At 41.3% G+C, this 21252-nt stretch overlaps 1 protein-coding gene across 1 annotated transcript in view; it reads left to right on the top strand.

The window, feature by feature from the left end:
• Positions 1-21252, top strand: part of LOC105454360 (bifunctional heparan sulfate N-deacetylase/N-sulfotransferase) — a 107309-nt gene that overhangs the window by 46936 nt on the left and 39121 nt on the right. The window contains exon 3 of the mRNA XM_011696925.1: positions 17407-17604. Coding sequence (XP_011695227.1) covers positions 17407-17604 — 198 coding nt within the window. The remainder of the gene's footprint in view (positions 1-17406; positions 17605-21252) is intronic.

The raw sequence follows: 21252 nt of genomic DNA, 5'->3' as shown, positions 1-21252 counted from the left end.
AATTTGCTATTATATCGCACAAAAGAAGGTATCGTGGAATTAAATTGCAAAAACCAGCTTAATTTGATACTTTGATGAACTTCCGCCGGAGTATAATACACGTCATATATAACGACACGTAAAATGATATTTAAGTCTTGTTCAAAAGTTTTCAATAATATTACTACCGCAATATCCAGAGAGTTTCATATGGTAATAACAACTCTTAAGATTTCGTGTTAGCGGCGTGGAACGCGGGAAGTCAAAATTGAGCGTTGCATCATAGTTTATGAACTCCAGAACCCGCGGACAGAGTCCGGTGATAGCGAACTCTCTCCAATAGATTCGGTAGTTATACTCCCAATACTGGGGAGCTGGGATCTTCGCGCATCAACGAATCCCAGCCTCGTATCCGAACCAGGCGGTTTCACCGAACTTGGTGAACTTGCAACACGTCGCGCGAAACGCGGCGCGCGATCAATACGAAAAACGCCACAGGATTCACAGCCGAAGCGAGCGAGCGCGCAAACTGTTCGCAACTGTGTCCGCTCCCACGGGCTAGGTTATACACTACTCGTGGAAGAAATTCGCGGATCGCGCGCGCTCGCGAGCAACAATTAATAAAGCGCGCGCGAGGAGGTATAAGAGGTAACGCGAGCCGTGTAGCTCGCCGCGCGTTATCTCGTGACGTGCAATTCGTTCTGAAGGGCGTGGCTCAGGTGGATTTCCATGAATTAACCCTTGGACGCCGCACAAATCTCCTGCAGTGTCGCTGTTATTCTCCCCTATCTATATATTCGCGTGTCGGTGAGCCCTCATACATTCCCGCTCCAGCTCGTCGAGATGTTATACCGTGTCCCATTTAACGTACGTGGCATCTGATACTCGTTGCGGGTAACACGTATACACGTATACAAACATCTACCTGGCTCTCGCGTACAGCGGGCCGCTGCGCGCGGCTCAACCTACGTTACAGGTGTACGCCGTAGAAGCAAGCTTAATATACCCGTTAAAAGACTTGTGTGCGCGGAGATATACGCGGGTGTGCAGCCCCGGCGTGCGGTCGCAACGGCAGACACTAATCACGTGTTTAATCATACCGCGTCTCGAAATTAACGCGAGAACGTATCGAGATACTTCCGCAAAGAGAATTAAGTGGGGTACTGTGAAACCGACGCGGAGCATTATGGGAGCCCTTTACCGCACGGGTATATACAGCTCTTGGAAACCTGCGGCGAGCTCGACGCATCGGAAAACGACTTGGCGCATTGAGAAAATATGTAATTAATCTCTTTAGCGCATTATAGGATTCACATTCACGCTGTCCCAGTCGTGTTTTTTTTTTTTTTTATCAATTATATTATCCTTGGTTATTATGGAACATTTAAAGGAAATCAAGAAAGCGATACCATATGCGGTTTGAGACGTTTAATAAATGTAAAACTGATGTAATAAAAATCAATATCGATATCCCACAGTTGTCAGGTAGTGAAATTCATATTGTCACATTTCTTGTAGTTCCGTAATTGAGATCAATCGTGACACACAATTATGACATCCTCGATAATTGAATAGTTTAACGATGATTGATAAGTGATAGCAATTGATTCATAACATTCAATAACGGGTGCGGAACTGTGACGCTGAAAGAACGTTATCAATACTGTCGATACAAGTGCAGATCCTCAGATGGCAAATTCGTTTCCAACAACAATGTGTACAGTGCGATATAAGTCATGTCGCACATCGGGGGAGCCAGTAAATGTATCGTATCGCCGTGAAAACATGGCGCGGCCGGATTTCTCCGCTCCTGGCTCTCTGAAAGCCGGACCCAGGTGATTTCTCGTTCGACTACACGTTCCCCCTTCCTCGCGGGCGGCGCGCCTCATATCGGCGGGGCGGTAAAGGGTTCCGAGGCGTATACGGATAGCGATAAAAACGGGTTTTACGCGAGAAGAATCGACGAAGACACAAAGGAAGAAGACAGCGGCGATATGTTTCGAATTGTGTGGAGTTGATATACGGCGCAGTCGGACACACGGAGGAGGAGACGCAAACTTGGATGGAAGGAAGCCCCGGTGGACGGACAGATGCCGTTGGTAACTCTGGAGCAGAATGGGAGCCAATAATTCTTTGTGCCCAAGTGGAGCGCTTCCGTGTGGATAGAGATACACATGACACAATATGCATCGTGGCAGGTGTGTGTGTGTGTGTGCGTGTGTGTGTGTCTGTGTGCCTAGGTGCACGCGCGTATATAAATTGCATCTCTCCCTTGAACAGTGCATCATGGTTGACTGATTACGCTCTATTGATTAGGTTTCCAATTATTGGAGGCAGTCCCGGTTGTTTCCATTTTCCCTGTATTCCTTTCCAGAATCTTTCGTGCGACGACTGCGAAACCCTTTATTTGCCAATACAAAAGAAAATCGATGGAGGACACTGTATTACTTTATCGAGCGCGCGGTACGTCGTTTCCCCTTTGATATTTCTCTTCGATCGTCCAAGTCCGCGCGAATCTCGTTAGCACGAGAAAATTATTGTATTTACACGGTAACTTCGCGCGCGCGCACCGTGTAAATAAACGATTTCGCTTGTTAACCGATGCGAAATGTTTTATCGTTTGTGCTTTGCACGTTTCTGAATGGCGTCGTCGAATAAATGTCGGCGAAATTGGCGCCGCGCGCGCGTGGACGAAACGAAAATCGATGAAAATGATGTTGCGAGAAGCTCGTGTGTATTTCGCGTATTTCACGGAGCATCTACAATCTGAATGGCACGGCCGAGTACCAGCGTGTCGATCGTCAAGTACTTATCGATGTAAACACACTTGATACGGAGCCGTATCAAGGGATTTTCCACCGATAAGCCGCACTCTTTCACGTTTCTTGGCTACGACTTTGCATTATCGATGACGCGATGGCAGATTCCTGCTTATCAAGCGACTGCTTATGTATCATTACAATAATCCCATTGCCCCACGTGCGTCAGTGTGAATCGCGGAAGAAGCGCAGTGATTGAAACACATTTGACATTTCCACGATAACGACAGTCTTTGATTAATTCCGCGAATATATATTTTCCATTCGTCGCGCATTTCTCGCAGATGAAATCCAATATTTTCTTTAATGGAATCAATAAGTTAATTTATTTTCTTACAGACAAATTCGTTCATGTGTATAAATTTTTAATGCGTCTCCAACTATCTAATCGAAAAATTTATTTTATTTCAAGAGTGATATGATTTAAACCAATTTATTTGTTTGACTCATTGACATACATATATGTATATGTAACTGTAATCACAAATCGGTGACCAGTGTGAGTTTGATGAAGCGGACTGATCACTAGACTCGTACAAACCACCGATTTGTAGTTACATTTATTTTTCTCTCTCTCTCTCTCTCTCTAATAGTTTTTTTAAACTTCGATATGTTTTAAAAACTGTTGATTTTTTTACATCAATTGGATATAAATTGGATAAATTTATTTTAATAATTATATGAGACCGTGTACCTTTTTATTCCCGTATATACGAAAGCTATTTATTTTGTTTGCATTATCGACAAAAATGAATGGTTATTGAGAGATTATTTTTCTGCCGAGCTTTTTGCTGTGAATACATGAAAGCGGAATAGTTTTTCCGCTTGCCATTGAAAGCTTTTTCAAAAATAAAAAAAATAATATCGCGCGCTCGTTCACAAAATGTTATTGCTCCGAATCAAAAAATATGACAGCTTAATCCAATCTTTTATTTTGTACGTCTGAAGCCATTTATACGGATCATGGCAATGTTATTAACAGCATCAAATTCCAATTATTATTTTTGTAAGTAATATTACTAGATATTATTTCGATATTAAAAATAAAACAGTTTCTAGATTTATAATCTTACTTGTATCCACGTAATTTTAGATGTTGTCGCTACGCGAATTGTTGTAATTGAAATAGTAAAGTCAAAGCTAAACGTTGTCGATTATAACCGGAGATCCCTCTTAAATCTGTCGTTTAACGGATAAATCGCTTTCAGATGTGCGAGATGTCGCAATAAGCTTCTTTTCCGCGAGATTGCAAGCAGATTACCGTCGAATTATCCGACTGACCTCTTTGAAATCTTGGCACACTAGACAGATCCTTCTACGGTGGCCGAGCACCAATTATAACCGAATCCGAAACTAAGCGGGTACGGGCAATCTGTGAGGAAACGGTTGCAAATAAGATAGACTGTAACAAACTTGCTCCCAGAATGCTCGGCTGAGGTTCAACTATTTTTGCCACATCATGTTAAATTTATCTTTTTTATATAGCTCCTTTTTTTACTAGCTCTTTTTCATTACACAACATTTATATACCGTTCAACACAATTATGCGATTATTTGTTACGTAATTTTTGGCACAATCATCTGCCAAATAATGTCTATTCGGCTCGCGGATTCTCATCGCGAATAATACCGTCAAAGCAACTGTCACATAGTTACCGAGTCATGCATTAGACGCGGATGAAGATTGAGGAGAAGCGCCGTCAGGAATTTTGCCAGTCAAATTCGAGCAGCTGCTGCGCCATTAGCGGCATTTCCGCCTAATTGTTTCAACGCCCGAGCACTCGAGTGCCGGCTCACGTTTTCCGCAGGCCTCAGAAATTGCGGGCGTACCAAAGTGGCGCTCCTTTGACGACGTATTAATCGTCACCCCCCTCCCCTACCTTCTCCGACCGACTGTGATACCCCACCGTCGCTTATTAACGCTTCCCTCATTTGTAATCTCGATTACAGCTGTACAACGACCTCGCGTAACACAGCTCGCGCCGCTCGTCGATTTGTCGTTATTATATTATGTCGTAATTTTATACGCGCGTATATTCAGTTGCTGCAAGTGATTATGACGATTATGTGTGATACGACATTAATAAGGCTTTGTGCGCGTACTCGCGCGGAACGCGCGCATTCAGATTCGCGTTCCGTGTCGCTGCCGATCGGCACGTGCGCACACGCGACACACACGGATGAATAATACAATTATCGGAATGACAAAAATTATTGCAGATCCGCGAAGTATTCGGAATCGCAGTTTCTTTCCAGGAAACACCGCATTGTCCGAGTGGCACCGATCAACCGCGCTCGTGCATGTAATGCAGCGCGTTTACACGTTCTCTCTGTAAACGAGTAAAAACGTTGCGAGAGCTCGCGTTCGCGTCCTTCTCTCTTGCAGGAGAGAGAGAGAGAGAGAGAGAGAGAGAAAGCTCTTTCGCGCAATTCCCACCCCGCTCAATTTATCGCTCGTACGCCGGGGTTGCGAGTGTATTTCACGGATCGATTGGTCGATACCGAGCCTCTAATTAGCGCAGTGCGAATTAAAAACTTCTGCACGGCTGAATGTATAGAAAGTAAAAATGTCGCATACGCACGGAAACGGGAGACGTAGACGAATTGATCTGTGAAACGCACGATTATATCTACACGAGAGGTATTCAGGCTTGCTACATTATATAAAAGCTTGTCACAAAAACGCCTTTGTCACGAGAGCTTTTTTCTCTCTTTTTTTTTTGTTCGTTCCGTTTCAAGCGAATGGATGAAGATACATTGCTAATCAAAGATGCCATTAAAGATAGTTATTGATCCTAAAATGCAAGTTGTTCCAAACGTCACGAATCGCAGATTCTGTTTGCGCATTTTATATTTATTTAAAGTAGGAGTAAGAGGATGTGAATGAAAATGGAGTTTGCATTATTTGCGCTCGAAATATATTATATCTTGACATATTGCAAGTCTACGATATAAAAGCCGCAGGAGCGAACGACTTTAAACCGCCAATTCAGATAATCGCTTAATGGTGGACCACGGTAAAAAGATTGCGAATAAAATCCCGCCAGTCTCGGCGTATTGGCGATGTAACGAAGTGAAAGCATTTTGCTGCAACGTTTATTTCGTTCAATTACATTTGGCAGCCATAGTGAAACTACACTACGGGCTAGAAAGTAGATTCCCCCGAGCTTGTTTATGGTCCCCCATATATCTGCCTTATACGAGCAGTTAACAGAAAGAAATGGCTTCGATCCTTTGTCTCTAATTCAGTCACTTAGCTGTTAGCTATCTTTGATAACTAATCTTTACTAATCAACGTTACTTACATTTGTAATCCGATAATTATATATTTACTTAATTAAAAACTCAAACAAATGTGCCATTGAAAAATTTTTTTAATAAACTTGTGCATCTCGTTCGCCTTATATGACGTTTTATAAACTTTTACATCAGAAATTTTGAAAGACGGCAAATTTTAATTATTTCAAGAAAATTACTGAAGTTTCTTTAGAGAAATATTTTTCTTAAGTTTTTTTTTCTTGCATCTCGCATATATCTGCGCGCGTATCGGGAAATTTAATTAAGAAAGGAGTATGGCGTAAGTCAAATATCGGTCCGCTATCTTCGAGAAGTGTATTATGAAATTTACCACGGCTACCGCCGGTCTCAAATCGATGCGACCACAATCCCGATGCTCTGGCCGCGGAAAACCAATACGAAGAAACCGCGCGCTCGCTGCGGGCGAATTCAATTGAAGATTACAAGACCAAAAAGCTCACATTTCCCATTTCCCCAAATTTGTCATAAAGCTGAAGAAAAAAGTCTCTATGTAGTTTCGATAAATCGCTTGAATTTCTTTGTCGGTTTTTTTTAAATTCGAATTGAACGCGCTGGACATGTTACTTTCGTACACTTCAGTGACAACAATAAAGCGCGATAAGGCGCAAAATAAGTTTGTATCTCTCACTCAATATCGAGAAAAATTGGAGAATACGACTTCTGTTTCTGTGCAATCCACAATTCCCAATGCTGTGCCACGACCGAACGAGAGATTCGCCGGTAACGCTGGAAGCCGTTGGAATACGGTACCCCAGAGGCGAGTCACATCGCGAAGAACCAAAAAACCTCGGTATGAGAACGAATAGGGAGAGAGACATAGATAGAAGAGAGAAAAAGGGAAAGGGCAGAAATATATGAAGGGAAAGAGAGAAAGAGAGAGAGAACCGCGACTTCCTGAAGAAGTAATTTCTGTCGCCTCGAAATCAGTTTCGCCGGACGTCCGTAAATTGCCGGATGCCCCCTCACGCCCTTCCGAACCGATCGGGATTCTACCTTCTGGCCACCCTCGCCACTCAATCAGAGGGTAGAAGTCCGCGCGCGCGGGCCACCTCGCGAAGGAGGGATCTCTTCTCCGAGATCTCTTCCCTTTTTTCTCTGTCCCATTTCGCCACGACCAAAGGGAGCATCCCCCAACGATTCCCATTCTCCTCCGCGGCCCCTCTTGATTTTCACCCCCAATCTCACTACCGGCCGATTGACGGAGCAGTTTCCCTCGACTTTCGCCCCTCCTCCCTCCTCCATGCCGACCTTCCTCCGCGCGCCATCGCGAAGAGTAAAACCGCTGCAGAAGCAATTTACTATCGTGTGCCTTTGGTCACGTACCCGATGGAAAGACGCGTGTAGTCGCGCGCGAAATGTGAGTGCCGCAGGAAGGCCAGAGCGATCGAATGGCCGGACACGAAGGGTTGTACCGATTCTAAGAGCTATATGAGAGAAAGAGGGAGAAAGACAGAGACAGAGAGAGAGAGAGAGAGAGAGAGAGGAGAAGGAGCTACAGCGCACGATAACAGATGTGCATCGTGACGCGGAACGTACTTCTGAGGCTGGTAAAATCAATGTGCCGATAAAATGCATTACTTATACGCTGCCATGTATCAATACGTGACAAGATGACAAATGTGGACGTGTTAAACCCTCCGAATCTACTATTTTACTTCGGTTTGCACGATAATGTCTATTATAAGTAATTTATATGTAAAGTTATTAAAAACAAAAATAATGGCAAAAATGATGTTAAAACCGTTGGAAGTTGCTCTTGCATATTTATTAAAATATTCATTAACCTAGTTGTTCAGAGATAAATTTTAACGCATAAATATCGTCTTAGTATTCAATGCTTGAAAATCTTAATTTGTTTATTTTTAAATACTTTAGCAAATAATATGAAGTCAGGGTCACTGACATTTCCATTTACCTGAAATATATAACTTACTTAACTTATTTGATCTTGCGCGAAGAGAATTAATGCAACCGTTACATCAATGCCATCGATGTTGCCTCTGCAAATAGCTCGCTATTCCATTAAGCAATTGCAGCCATTAATATAGCATAATATCATAACCGAAATGTCTCAAATATGAATCATGTGATTGAATTGCATTTTACCTAATGTAATTGGGCGCAGGATTAAATTTTTGTAAAAAGTGAAATTGACAAAATGATTATATCTAAAATAATCGAATGAAATGATTTATGTTTAAATTTAGAATATTATCAATTATTTCCTAACGATTATAAATTTCTTTCGTTTCTTTTTAAATAATTTCTTTTGTTCACAGCTTTTCTTCTTCAATATGCAACTGTAAAATAAATGTATTTTACGTTCTACCATAAGTCTTATAAATACAAAATAATAGAATTAAAGCAATATGTAGGTAGATATCAAAACTTATATTAACAGATTCAAACAAGAATGAAGAATGATACGTAGGTGGTGTAATAACCCTGAGATCATAATTCTGCTTCACTTACCTCGAGCATGATACAACTTTATTACGCGGAATGAGAAATACCTAGAAGCTGCTCTCGTTTCGCGTACACGTTACCTCGCACGTTTATGCTTTTTAATTGGCGCTTTTTTCCAATTTTTTACGAAGAAAATTTTCAATCTTTTTTTTAGATGTTTTTAGATAACATTCGATATTCTCAGTTATATACAGTATTCATATTATTTCATACTATAAACATATATAAATTTTGTAATACTTTTCGTATTTTCTAATTAAAAATGTATATATGTATATACATATATACATTTTTAATTAATATATGTTTATGGATTCAATAAAGCTCCTGAATGTGTGTGTTAAATTTTATATAAGAAATTATATAAAATTCGATATACATATAAAATCAATTTATGTTAGAAAATGTCTAAAATATTTAAAAGTTTGAAAAAATACGATTAATAATATCTAAATACGTGGTCATTTTGACTGATTACAGTATTATTTTTGATTCAAGATAACTCTCTAACACGAAGTGGCTAATACATTTAGCAACCGGACAGCTCTATCTTTCTCGTGTCAGCGATTTCGTGCCCGCGCTCACACTTGCGCACCTGCGCTCGTAAGATAGATTCTCGGTAACTTGAACGACCGCGTGTACGCGAGGGTTAAAGTCGCGCAGTCCGCCACACTGTCGCGCGATAAAGAAAAAGGAAACCCCCGGGACCTTTCATCACCACTGACGCCGTGAATTCGCGTGCCACGGGCACATTTTCTGCGCCCGATTCTGGCTGCAAAGCGCCGTTGCTGTTGAAGTGGAAGAAACTTGGTGTAGAGATCGATGGCCGATGCGTTGTTTTTTGATGTTTGAAAAAGTCACTTTTACATTCTGCCTTAATAATTTTTGTAAATTTCTAATGTGAAGACAATTAAATTAATTAAAACTTCGTTGAAATCTCTCATGTAAGATAAAATGGAATAAAATCGCATTCGATTTTAACATTTATATAATTTGTCAATAAGCAGATAATGATTTTTTTTTTATTATCGAATATCTCTTTTATTAATGAAAAATTCCACATTATTGATTTTGTTCCAAAGAACGTTTATTTGTACCGATGCATTGTTATCTCTAATTATAAGAGGCTTCATTATGGAATAATAAAGAACTAACAGATCTCTTCATTTGAAAAGAAACATTGCGAGAACTTTGATAATTTAATCTGTTTTTAATTGATGTAGGAAACTAATAAGGCGGATCTTTCCTATTTATATGAAAAAATATTTCTCTTTATTAAATGTCCACTTATCTATCTTTTTATTTTGTATTCAATTATCTATAGCTATTTATACTTATCTATGTAGCTTCAAGTTTTTTATGGCTACGAATGTAGCAAACAGAGTCGCATCGTTTTTTATTATAATATTTATAATTGTAGAAATTACAAAGGAAACTATTTTCACCGTCTTATCATAAATATCAAATATGGCCTAATTTAGCTGTATTAAACGCAATTTACAAGAAGATATTTAATTTTTATTTATACATAACAAGATTATGAAACTTTTAATATTATTAATAATTGTTGCGCTTTCACTGTTCAACGCAAAAATGAAGGATATCTGTTTTAAGGAAAGGCAAAGCTCGCATGAGATATAATCTTTCAATACTCAAAAGGCATCAAATCCCATCGTGACACGCACAGAAATATGATTTCGAGTTGTCGCATTGCTATTACCCCGCGGTGTTTCACGTAGTTCGAAACGCAATCGTTCCATGAACAGCCATACAAATACAATCCGCAAACGATGAACTTTTGTTCTGAAACGAGATTGTCCAACGCACATGTAACAAAAAAAAAACAAGAAAACATTCTATTCGAATGTTAAATTATTACATTTAAAAGATGACGAAATATTTTGAATTATAACACATGTTATTACGATTCCAATTAGCTCCGGAAATTTGATTTTAACACGATTGCAATTAATAACATTCTATTTCGTAATAACGAGAATTCTGCTTATATTGTGAAATTCATTAGCTAATCCTGATATTAACATATACATATATCTTTGTTTTCGAAATGATTAAACGTTGTTCGTATAAATATTTCCGTGCTATACATATAGTTGCCATATTTGCCGCGAGCGAATAGAAAATATAATTCTACATTAGCAAGCGAAATATCGCGAGTGAGAGAGCGGGGAATTTGGTTTCGACGAACATATTAAATAGGCATTTAAAAAGAGTAGATCCAAGAGAGACAGAGAAAGAGAGATCATGTGCGTTACTGTTAATCGACGTATTGTCTGCTGCAGCTAACGTTTATGCTAAACGAATCGTGTAACGTTGATCCCTATTATTCTTTCACAAAGGGCGCCCGCGGACACTTGCTGCTAATTAACATGAGAAAGAGGATCACGAGATTCCGCTTCCAGTGGTATTAATTCAAATGACGAAGTCGAAAGATGGAGCGAAAGAGAGAGAGAGAGAGAGAGAGAGAGAGGCAGAGATATATGCGGGGAGAGAAAGAGAGAAAGAAGAGGATGGCCTATCAAGGTTAACGAACGAGAAGATGATTTCGTTTGTCATTTAACCAATTGACGCTGGCGAGCGACCATTCGTGGACGCACCGTGGTATAAAGTTGCGTGCTGCAGGCAGCTGCAGCCGGGGTCTCTGGCGCGGTCGCTGCATATGTAGGCACGTCGTCTGCTCCAGGTTAACCCGGCTAAAGCGTTCCGCGCGGAAAGTACCGATTATGATTCATTAGCGTCGCCATTCTGACCGAGAGATTCTCGGCCGCTCTCTAACGAGAAAGTATGCGCGCGGGAAAGAGCTCTGCTACGCGCGCGAACGGCTTTGCAACGTTGCATTTGAACAACGCCGTCGAGACGCGCGCGCCCACCGCTCTCTCGGCCGCATTGTATCTTCTTCCACTCGTGGAGAGAAAAGCGCGCGCGGTACAATAGACCTTTCCGACGTCATATATTTGATGAATCTAATAGCGTATTGTGCGCCACTCGAGCAGTTACGTTAAACTGGCCGTTTTGAGTAGGTACGTTAAACGCGAAAACGTGGATGCGCAGCAGCATTGACGGTTGCAGCCGTAAATACAGAGCGTTACGTAATGTATGGATGGAGCACTTTGAATAAACCCGTAACTTTAAAGCAGGAGAAACGCTGAAAGAATATTGTTCTGCAGCTGCGCGGAGATAAAAGGATGAATGCCCTTGTAATTTTCTTTGATACTCTTAATTCCCATTTACGGAACTTACGTTGATTATTCGCGAGTGCATCTCGCGAATGCATTTAACATCGCGCGCGAATAAATTTCTACGCGGGTAACGCTTTGACAGCTTCTTTTTGCAAATGTAACTTCGGCGCGACCTTAGACGTTCGTCGTTCGAGTTTTCCCGAGATACTTGGCAAAGGCACCTCACAGGAAAGACGCTATACAGAGAACAGGCAGACACGTCACCTGAACGGTATAAGACGGCACGAAAAGTGCCGACGACTCCTGTCATGGCCAGGCAATAAGGGGACGAACAGAGAGGATCATAAAGACGCATCGGACGTAACTCGATTATCCGCGCGAAAAGTACGGGACGACGAGCCGTTATACGACATAGTAATTCGAGAGCTCCTCGCTCCTCCGCGCCGTTGCCGTTCCCTCGTGTCGAGAGCGATTCTCGACTGTAATTTAATCGGCTGTCGATAGACGACAATGGCGGCCGTAATCTAAAATTACTTTTTAAGAAGGGCACGTCTTTCCTCTCTCTCTCTCTCTCTCTCTTGCCTTTCCTCCCTTTCTCTTAATGGCGTTTATTAGTGCCAGACGGTGTCGAAACTGTCGTTATGAGCGTCGCTTTTTTTTTCGTCGCAGCGCACAAAAGTCCCGCGAAGATGGGAAGAAGCTGGTGCGGGCTTGATTTGTGAAAAGCAATTCTCGTGTGATGGCTGCTCCTTGACGGCTCGTGATGTTACACTTAGCACGACGGAGGGTTGATGGGAGATAAAAAAGAAGTCCGAAAGAACCTAAGAGTAGACGGCGTCGTAAGTCGTCCGATGACTCGCACTTGACAAAGATCTAAACTCGCCTAACGACGTTCTTGCATAATCACAGCTTTTTTTCTTAGTTGCTTAATTATGACGATTAACGAAACAATTTTTTCGCATCCGTAAATGCCACATGTGTTTTGACTAGTTCAGACTGGATAAATCGTGCATTTAATATTCGGGCAAATGATGAGAACGATCATATGATGATATCGACAATCTCGCTCTAATGCGGACAAATGAATGTACGCTATCTTTTTGCGATCGTAGATTTCGCAGAAATATTCACAGTTGCTCATTTTTGCCCATGGTTAATATTGGTACATCTACATAGAGTTTCATCGAATATGGGGACTCATCGAGAAACTATGATATTGTGATTCCGAGAAACAGAAGTTTCCGATTGCAGCAGCAATGTTGTATATTTTTTTGTGCTGTCACAGATCTGTTTCGGGGGATTGACCTGACGCCGCTACATGACGAATCAGACGCGATCCCGGTCTTTTCCAATCACAGTCTCGTGTCTGCCTAGCGAGAGAGAACCTTGTCCCGATCGAAATCGACTTTCCGTTCGCTCGCGATGTGTCAGGAGATTACGCATCGTTCTCAAGTCAATCGAATCCGCGATCGAATAATGGTTGAACGTTTTGATTGAACACACGGAAAGAACAATTTTGCTAAATCCAGATCTGAAAATAATTTTTGCTCAATAACCAAAAGAATTTGCGAGAGTCAAAATGACTGCTAGAATATAAAAACATTTTATAGCAATGCTTATCAATTTTAGCATTCCAATAAATTATTTTGATGATTAAACAAAAAATTATTTTCAGATCTGTATTAGCCAAATTTTTAGACCTTTCAACAAAATCGTTTTTTCCGTGCACCGCTTCTCTGATTGTTATACGGACCGATCCCTGCACTCTGCTCGAAGAAGTTGAGACAGTTTGGCAGCGCGCGTGTACCTGAGCCTACGATCTTATCGTAAATTCGTGTTAAGGATGCCTACGCACGCCTGTTACCGATAGGGATCCGGAATTTAGGTCAGATAGTATCCTCTAATAACGCCGCGCACTAATAGGCTTTACTTGCGGCCATGGCTGATGCCGCGATAGGACGATGCATCGTATCTCTCCCCTCCCAGATTACCAGTGTACTTGAAAGCCTCTCCGCGAATACGCACGTGCGGAGATCCGCGCAATGTGCATGTAACTATCAGATTTTACGTTTCCGCATACGATATTGCTGTTTGTCGTCGAAACCCATTTTACGCGTGACATTTAAAGCTCATATTGATCATATTGCAGCATGAGAAATAGGAGAGTTTTAAAAAATTTTTGAAAATCTCTATAAAATCCAGAAGCTATTCGTATTCTTGCTATAATCAGCCACATTCGATTATCATAATCATATGAATACCGATGTTTATTTCAAACAGTATGTAATATTTTAGTTTATTTGATTTAAATTTTAATAGAAATAACATACGAAATTTTTTAATAGTGAATGCGATTTGTTTTATTACGTCTCCTGAAGTGCAAACGTATCATTGAGTTTTCCAAATCGAATCTAAGATGTCATAAACTACTAGGACATTATAAATGTAAATGTACCGGTTTGGCAAGTAAGCAAAGCGTATACGAATCGTATACGAAGCCGCATCTAAATGTCACATCTAATGGAATGGAGATGAAGCTAGTTTCGACCTTTTACCAAGCAGAGAGAGAGAGAGACAGAGAGAGACAATGCGCATACAGTACCCCTCATGTTCTCAAATGGATAGGATAGGATTGCAGATCCTCGATATTTACGAATGATCCCGTGTGCACGGATAAACGATTTGGATGCACGCGAATGTCAAGAATATTGCATCGATAACCGGCGCATGAAATGCAGAGGAGCCAGGAGGTGCACAGAGCCGCGTATGCATACGCGTATGGGGGGCATATCGCGATCGATACCTCTGTTTCCTACTACGTGCATTTCCATATCTTTATGAAAGCCATTGCAAAATAGCGAAGCGCGCCGAAGACGAAACGAGAAACTTTGATAAACGGAAATCGATCATTGAGCTTTGGCAAATTATCTGGTATGCAACGCAGATTACATGCGCTCCAGAGGGAAATTTCACGAATATTTCCGCGTCTTGGTAAATTACATTTCACACGGTGGATTATCGTTATGCGCGTCAAAGGCCCTTACTGTAGAACGGTTTGTGTCTGTGTGATTGCGTTACGTGGAAAATATTTGCTCCGAAATTTAGTTACACCAAATACTCTATAACAACGACTGAGGTAGTATATGTGGAGAAAATGTTCGACCGAAAGCTCCGCTACGTGGTATGCGTCTACTGACGCGACGCCTAATGTGCATAAATTGCAAACTGGAGAGGATAAGAGCCGCGCGAAGCGCAAGTGCATCATCGATAATCTGTTTCGCTCCCATCTAAGCCTGGGGTTCGACCCTTTCAATCTCACTCATCGCTTTATCCATCGGTTTAGAAACTTTTACACGTACGTTTCCTTTTTAAGAAAAAGTCTTTCAGGATCACAATATGACGTAAAAGACTTCTTTTTTAAATAATAAATAGATTTTTTTATAAAGGATTCTTGATATTGAAATAATTAACAATAAATTCAAAGAGCAACTAAGAGTAAACGGCAGTAAGTGCCATGCGCAATTAATGCGGTAATTAATACGCACAAATTTTTGGTGTAAAATATATGTATTCATTTTCCCTGATTATGTACATCCATTGAGAGAATCGAACATTTCGACTTCATTTCAAGCTATTAACGATATCAAACAGTTATTTCGCAGTTTCACGTTCTCCGTACATACATATAAAGAGTATATATAAACGAAACATCTTCCATTAACATCTTACTTCCCATTAAGAAATGCATTATCCACTGTTGTTAAGCTGAGTGAAAACCAATGCAAATCAAGAAACGACGAACTTTCATCTTACTAATTGACACATTAATTTATTTTCTTCTCTGGATTTTTTTGTATTTTCTTCCACCAAAGTTTTCACATTGTAATTGATAAGATGAAAGCTCGTTGCAGTAAAATAACTGAGTCCAACGGAAGTCAAAGATTTAAAAAAGAAAGAAATCAACTAATTACCGCGCCATTTATTCTCAGTTTGCTCTTTAAATATTCATATTTGTTATATCTTATTTAATCACAAATGTATTTTCTTTTCGTCGTTTAATTATTTCTGGGGCACTTCAAACTTTTTCTCACATCTGGGAATTAATGATCTATTCGATACACAATGCCATTAATTAATATGCATCCGTAATATCCACATTCACATTTCGACGTAATTTCGCTGCACGATAAACGTTTTTACGCATCAACGAGTGTTACGGCATATATAGGTAGGAATTATGAGAACGATTGATCGTGTTTGCATCCCAATTAATAATTCGACGAATTCGTATATCATAATAGTTATTGCTGTCCCATTATGAAAATGCCCCCGCATGTTTCAATGTCGGCCGGCCCCGGCTTATCCCGCTTCGGTACAAAGGTTCGATTTTCGGTTTATGGGCGAGAAGCCCGATTGCTGGACGCATACTAATTTGATGCATACGCCGATAATATACCGCTGGATCTGCTCGTGACAAACATCAACATAAAGGAGCTTAACAGGGAGGGATGTATCTGCTGTATCTGAAGAGAATGCATTTAGTTATGCTCTGAATCTATACATGAAACATAAAGATCATATAATCAAAGTCAATTCACAATGTAGAGAAAAACTCGTAAGTAAATAATGTGGATGAACGTAATAAAGGTAGAATTAAAAGAGTTGAATAGGGTAGAATTAAAGAATAAAGGAAATTTTTTTTTCTTTTAAGCCGTATGATTGAAAATTGTATAATATTCTTTAAAAAATATCGGATATCAAGGCTTTCGATCTGCCATGATTCGATAACACAATACCGATGATGTTCAGACGTATAAAAAAAAAAGAGAGAAAGAATTAACCTTTATGTTCACGACGAGATAGCTTGTTCGCGGTAAATACCAAGAGACTCGCAGAATGCTCGATGTTAATAGCTGTCCGGAAGGACTCGTTGCAGCGGCGCTAAAGGGTCCTTTGTGGAGCTACGCATACGTTCTGAAATTCCTGCGTCGCTGCTACATCCGCGTTCTCACGGATATACCGGGCGGCGCGCGCGCGCGCGCTGTATCCGTCCATGTTGAAAGCGGAACTTTGAGGACAGGTTGAAAGAGCTGCCGTGCATTCTTCGAGGGCCGCTCGTTACGGGGGTTTCGTTACGAAGAATTTGACGGAAGAATTCGCTCCCTGGACTGAGACCAATTGAAACGTTCCTCTTGCTCTTTGAGAGAACATTTGGTATTATCATGAAAACTGTAACGTGGCATAAAGTGAGGCGCGAGGCTCATTCTGTAACGAGAAAATATCTCATAAATATGTAAAACCTGTGAGATAAGAGGTAGTTCAAGAAAATGCGTTACGTGCACGATCAATATCGCGAAAATTCTTCAGGCTCTTGATGTATATGTATGGTGTATCGATGGCTTATCTTTTAGCATCGCGTTGAAAAATATTATACTGGCAAATTGTCGCTTGTCAATTTTTAATGAATAAATTGAAATTTTAAAAAATTACAATATAAACGTTTCGTATTAGGCGTGTATGTTTTATGTATACTAAAGGTTATATAGTAACTAGAATTTCTTTATTAAATATAATAAAAACTAATGAAATATTAACTATAACAAATAATTTTTCTATTGTTGCAGTTTAATACACCGAGATACAAGGCCAGAGCCAGCGATACGATGTTCGACACTGAGGGGAGCGACCAGACTACCGTCAGCACCAGACCATCGCAGTGAAGCTCGATTAAGGATAGACCCGAAGGTGTTGGTCTTCGTAGAAACTCTATACTCGAGGCTAGGCCGAGAGATAGCTGAGCTGTTAGTTTATAATCGAATAAAGTGAGTACCGGACTGTTTTTCTTTCGTATCCGGCCCGCGCGCGAAGGGTCGAGCGCAGCGCTCCTTACTTATCGACAAATCAAACAATTACAAATCTGCACGATTCACTGCAAAACTATTTTTATTCCGACGGATAATTATAAAATAATTTTATTTACCTAGACGGAACGAAACGCGTTGTCGTGGATGCCTGACCTACTTGCGTGCGCCGCGTTTCGCAACACGTCTTTCATGCTCGCCGACCTGATTCCGGAAAAAAGATTTCACCCTAAGCGCGATCTGAAAGTAGGTCGCCAACGTAAGCTTTCTTCGGAGTTCTCGCGCGCGACCGCAATAGTTCATACTATTAGACAAAAAGTATATGGCTAATGGCACCCAGTTGCTGAAGTCGATCAATATCGTGACACATACCTCCTGAACGTGCCGTGAGCCCCGCTAGCTCGCAATCCGTATAAGCGCTTTACTCCCCCCCCCCTCTCCTCTCTCTCTCTCTCTCTCTCTCTCTCTCTCTCTTGTGAAAAAGAAATGGTAAATGATCGTAGTATTCCATGAATTTGAACTGTGCAAACATTTTATTCTCGTAGTTTCGAACGATAGACCGATGGTAAATACACGTATGTTTACTTTAATTTTACAAAATCGTCCGCCAACATAAATTCGCTACGCGCTACTCATCGAGAATTTAGGAAGAATTTATAAATTGCATTTTATTTAGCCCTCCTCTCTCTGGGCTTTTTACGACAGAACTATCTCGCTAATGTCGTGAGCGTTCATCGAGAGAAAATATTTCGACATTTTTCCCAGAAAAAAAACCTATATCACCTAGATCTTGTTGTAATTCCCCCGTACCGCCGATTCGAATTTTTTCAAAAATTCCCGGCGTTTATAATTCCGCGACGGAGATTCCGCAAATCCCGGTTTTACTACATCGCCGGCGATGTTATTTCGTGAATGTCGGTATAAAAATTAGAAATGCAGATTTCTCGACCGTCGTAAAGTCCGGGGCAGTTTTTACGCTATTATACGGGTTCCCCGCGCGAATATTTTAAAACCATTTCTCCCATTTAGGGAGTTAGAAATCGGCATAATGTTCGGCGCGCGGATATCGTGAAACCAGTTACCTCGGCTCTTCTACAATCGTCCTATTAACTTCGTTCTCAACGTACCGAATCTTTATATGTCGTAGAATTAAAATCCTGAAATACCTTTTGTAAAATCACCGCAAGAAACGTCGATTTGTTATAAACGTGTATTAATAATAGACGAAAATGAAATTTGCGTAGAAAATCACCGCTTATTTAGAACTAGAATATTCCACATTTCAGTATGCAATTTTGCATGGTTACACGGACATTGTTAATATGTAACAATATGAATTATTCACCGGTAAACGTATAGACTAGTAATATATATTAGTGCTCCAATATTCGGATGACTTGTTAAATAAATATTAACGTTGTTCGCAGTACGGTAAACAGGGAACCATACGTAACCATATCGTGGGTACAACTATAAACGATACCTGTATCAGGCGATGAAATTTCGTATCTATGTATGTACAGCTGCGCGGAAGATTTCACGTTTCCATTCCGCGAAAATTGCATGACGTGAGCGTGCCTTGGAAAAGTTCGAATCTCGCTATCGGGGACACGGTGTATCGTGAAATTTCCCTCATTCATGATATGCGCATTCCTTAAACGGTAATAGCCGGGCCAAAAGCCTGTTATAGGAGTCGAGCGATGTAGGTATAGGGACCGCTCGAAATTTCGACGCTCGGTGAGAGAGAGCTTAAGCCGGATATGTCCTCGGATTTCGAAATAGGATAAGGTCCTGAGAGAGAAAGAGAGAGAGAATATGCTAGATGGCGAGGGAGAGGGATAAGCGGAAGTCACCTATGTCGATTATCTCTCTCGATTCTTCCGCAGTTGATCAAATAATAATGACGCGATAATGCGATCCGTTACCTGCTTCCGCAGGCCTTGGCGCTTATCGGGAATTATAGCGACGTGGCAGCGTGACACGGTGCACATGAGAGGGCGTATTGTAGTTTAGAACGCAACACGAGATAGAGACGAATAGCGATTAGGGGGGGGCCCCCCATCTCTCGCGCCCATCCTTCGTCGTAGGACGCACGAATACGCGGCGACGTACATACAACACCGCGCGATACGGAGTGAACATTGCCGGGAGTGTGCGTATCCCCGTGAACTGGCGAACGGGCGAGGTGGAATGTTCTCACCTGTGCGTGTTGGAGAGATAGAGCGTATATCGGTATGCCGATATGATCGGAAAGGTAACCAACAGCGCCCGGGCGCGTCAGTGATACGCGCGCTCACGAGTGCACGAGGGATACCACCGACCAAGCTCGTCGCGGTGCTATCCAGTGCTATCTCGTTTGCTTTATCCGGCGCAATTTCATAATCGATACCGGCGCCTGGGGGTAAGGGGAACGGACAGCGTTGCGGGGCGGGGGAGGGGGATCGTCCACGCTGGCCGCACAGCGTCCACCTGTGTGTGCGGCGTCAGGCAAATTTTGTTGTCGGAGATTGCGAGGCGCAGATATGGAAAGCGTCGCGTCGGATCGTGTTCCACCGCGAGCCGCGTACATACCACGTACACGTACGTGCACCAACGTCGACGCACAACGGTGTACATAATGAAATATTTATTGCGCCGGCCCCCCACCCCCCTTGCGTGTGGAGGAGCATCGCTATGCCCGCCTTACGCCGTGTATATATATATATATATATACATGCGCGTAATGCGATATGGAAAAGTTTTGAATCTGGGATCCAGCTGCGCTAGATAAAATGCGATATCTTGCCCCGGGATACTCTCTTTCTCTCTCATTTTCTCTCTCTCTCTCTCTCTCTCTCTCTCTTTCTCTTACTCACTCACTCACTCACGAGAGTTGAGATGTAAGAAAAATAAGGGGCGGAGGAAGAAGTTTCTATAAGCGAGTTGAGTTTTCAACCCGTTTTACCTTACGTACGAGCAGCGTCTGTTTTATCTTGCCTGCAGCTTTTATTGCTTATTAACTGCTTTTATGTGCACTCGTATCGCTTTATCGATTATGCCCATATCGCGGACGATGAATAATGCAGATATAAAACACACAAGATGCTTCAAATTACTGAGAGCCCGTTCTTTCGGAAACGAAGTTTTTACGCGAAGTAAGAATTTTGTAAGATAATGGATATTAGAAAATGGATATTAGAATATATACATATAACGAAGAATTACTTAATATTGAAAATTAATCTTTTTATATTGAGAAAAGCTTCAGCAAGACGCATTACATAGGAAACTTTCATGCAGAAATTCCGATTTAACACGACTTTCTGGCGTATATAAAAACCGATCAGACAGTCAAATGTCAATTGTCTTTATCGCCGATATTCTATTCGACACATGACAATCAAACGAATTCTCTCTTTCTCTCTCTCTCTCTCTCATCCCTTACGATATTTTTACTTCATTCCCCATTGATAGGGTTTCTCGATGCGTATCTGTCTGTCGAGAAACCTTCAATAAACGTTCGCGTATTATCAGCAGCGTGGAGAAAGAAGTCTTCTATTTCTCAATCGCGAGAACGGCGATATCGATCACGCTACTCCAATGCTCCGGCGACTGTCGTCTTCTCTTCCC

This window comes from Wasmannia auropunctata, unplaced genomic scaffold (genome assembly GCF_000956235.1).
Source record: "Wasmannia auropunctata unplaced genomic scaffold, wasmannia.A_1.0 LD335986.1, whole genome shotgun sequence".
In the NCBI taxonomy this organism is placed as follows: domain Eukaryota; kingdom Metazoa; phylum Arthropoda; class Insecta; order Hymenoptera; family Formicidae; genus Wasmannia; species Wasmannia auropunctata.
The sequence above is the reverse complement of the archived record's forward strand: the minus strand, read 5'-3'. Positions and strand labels throughout refer to the sequence as shown.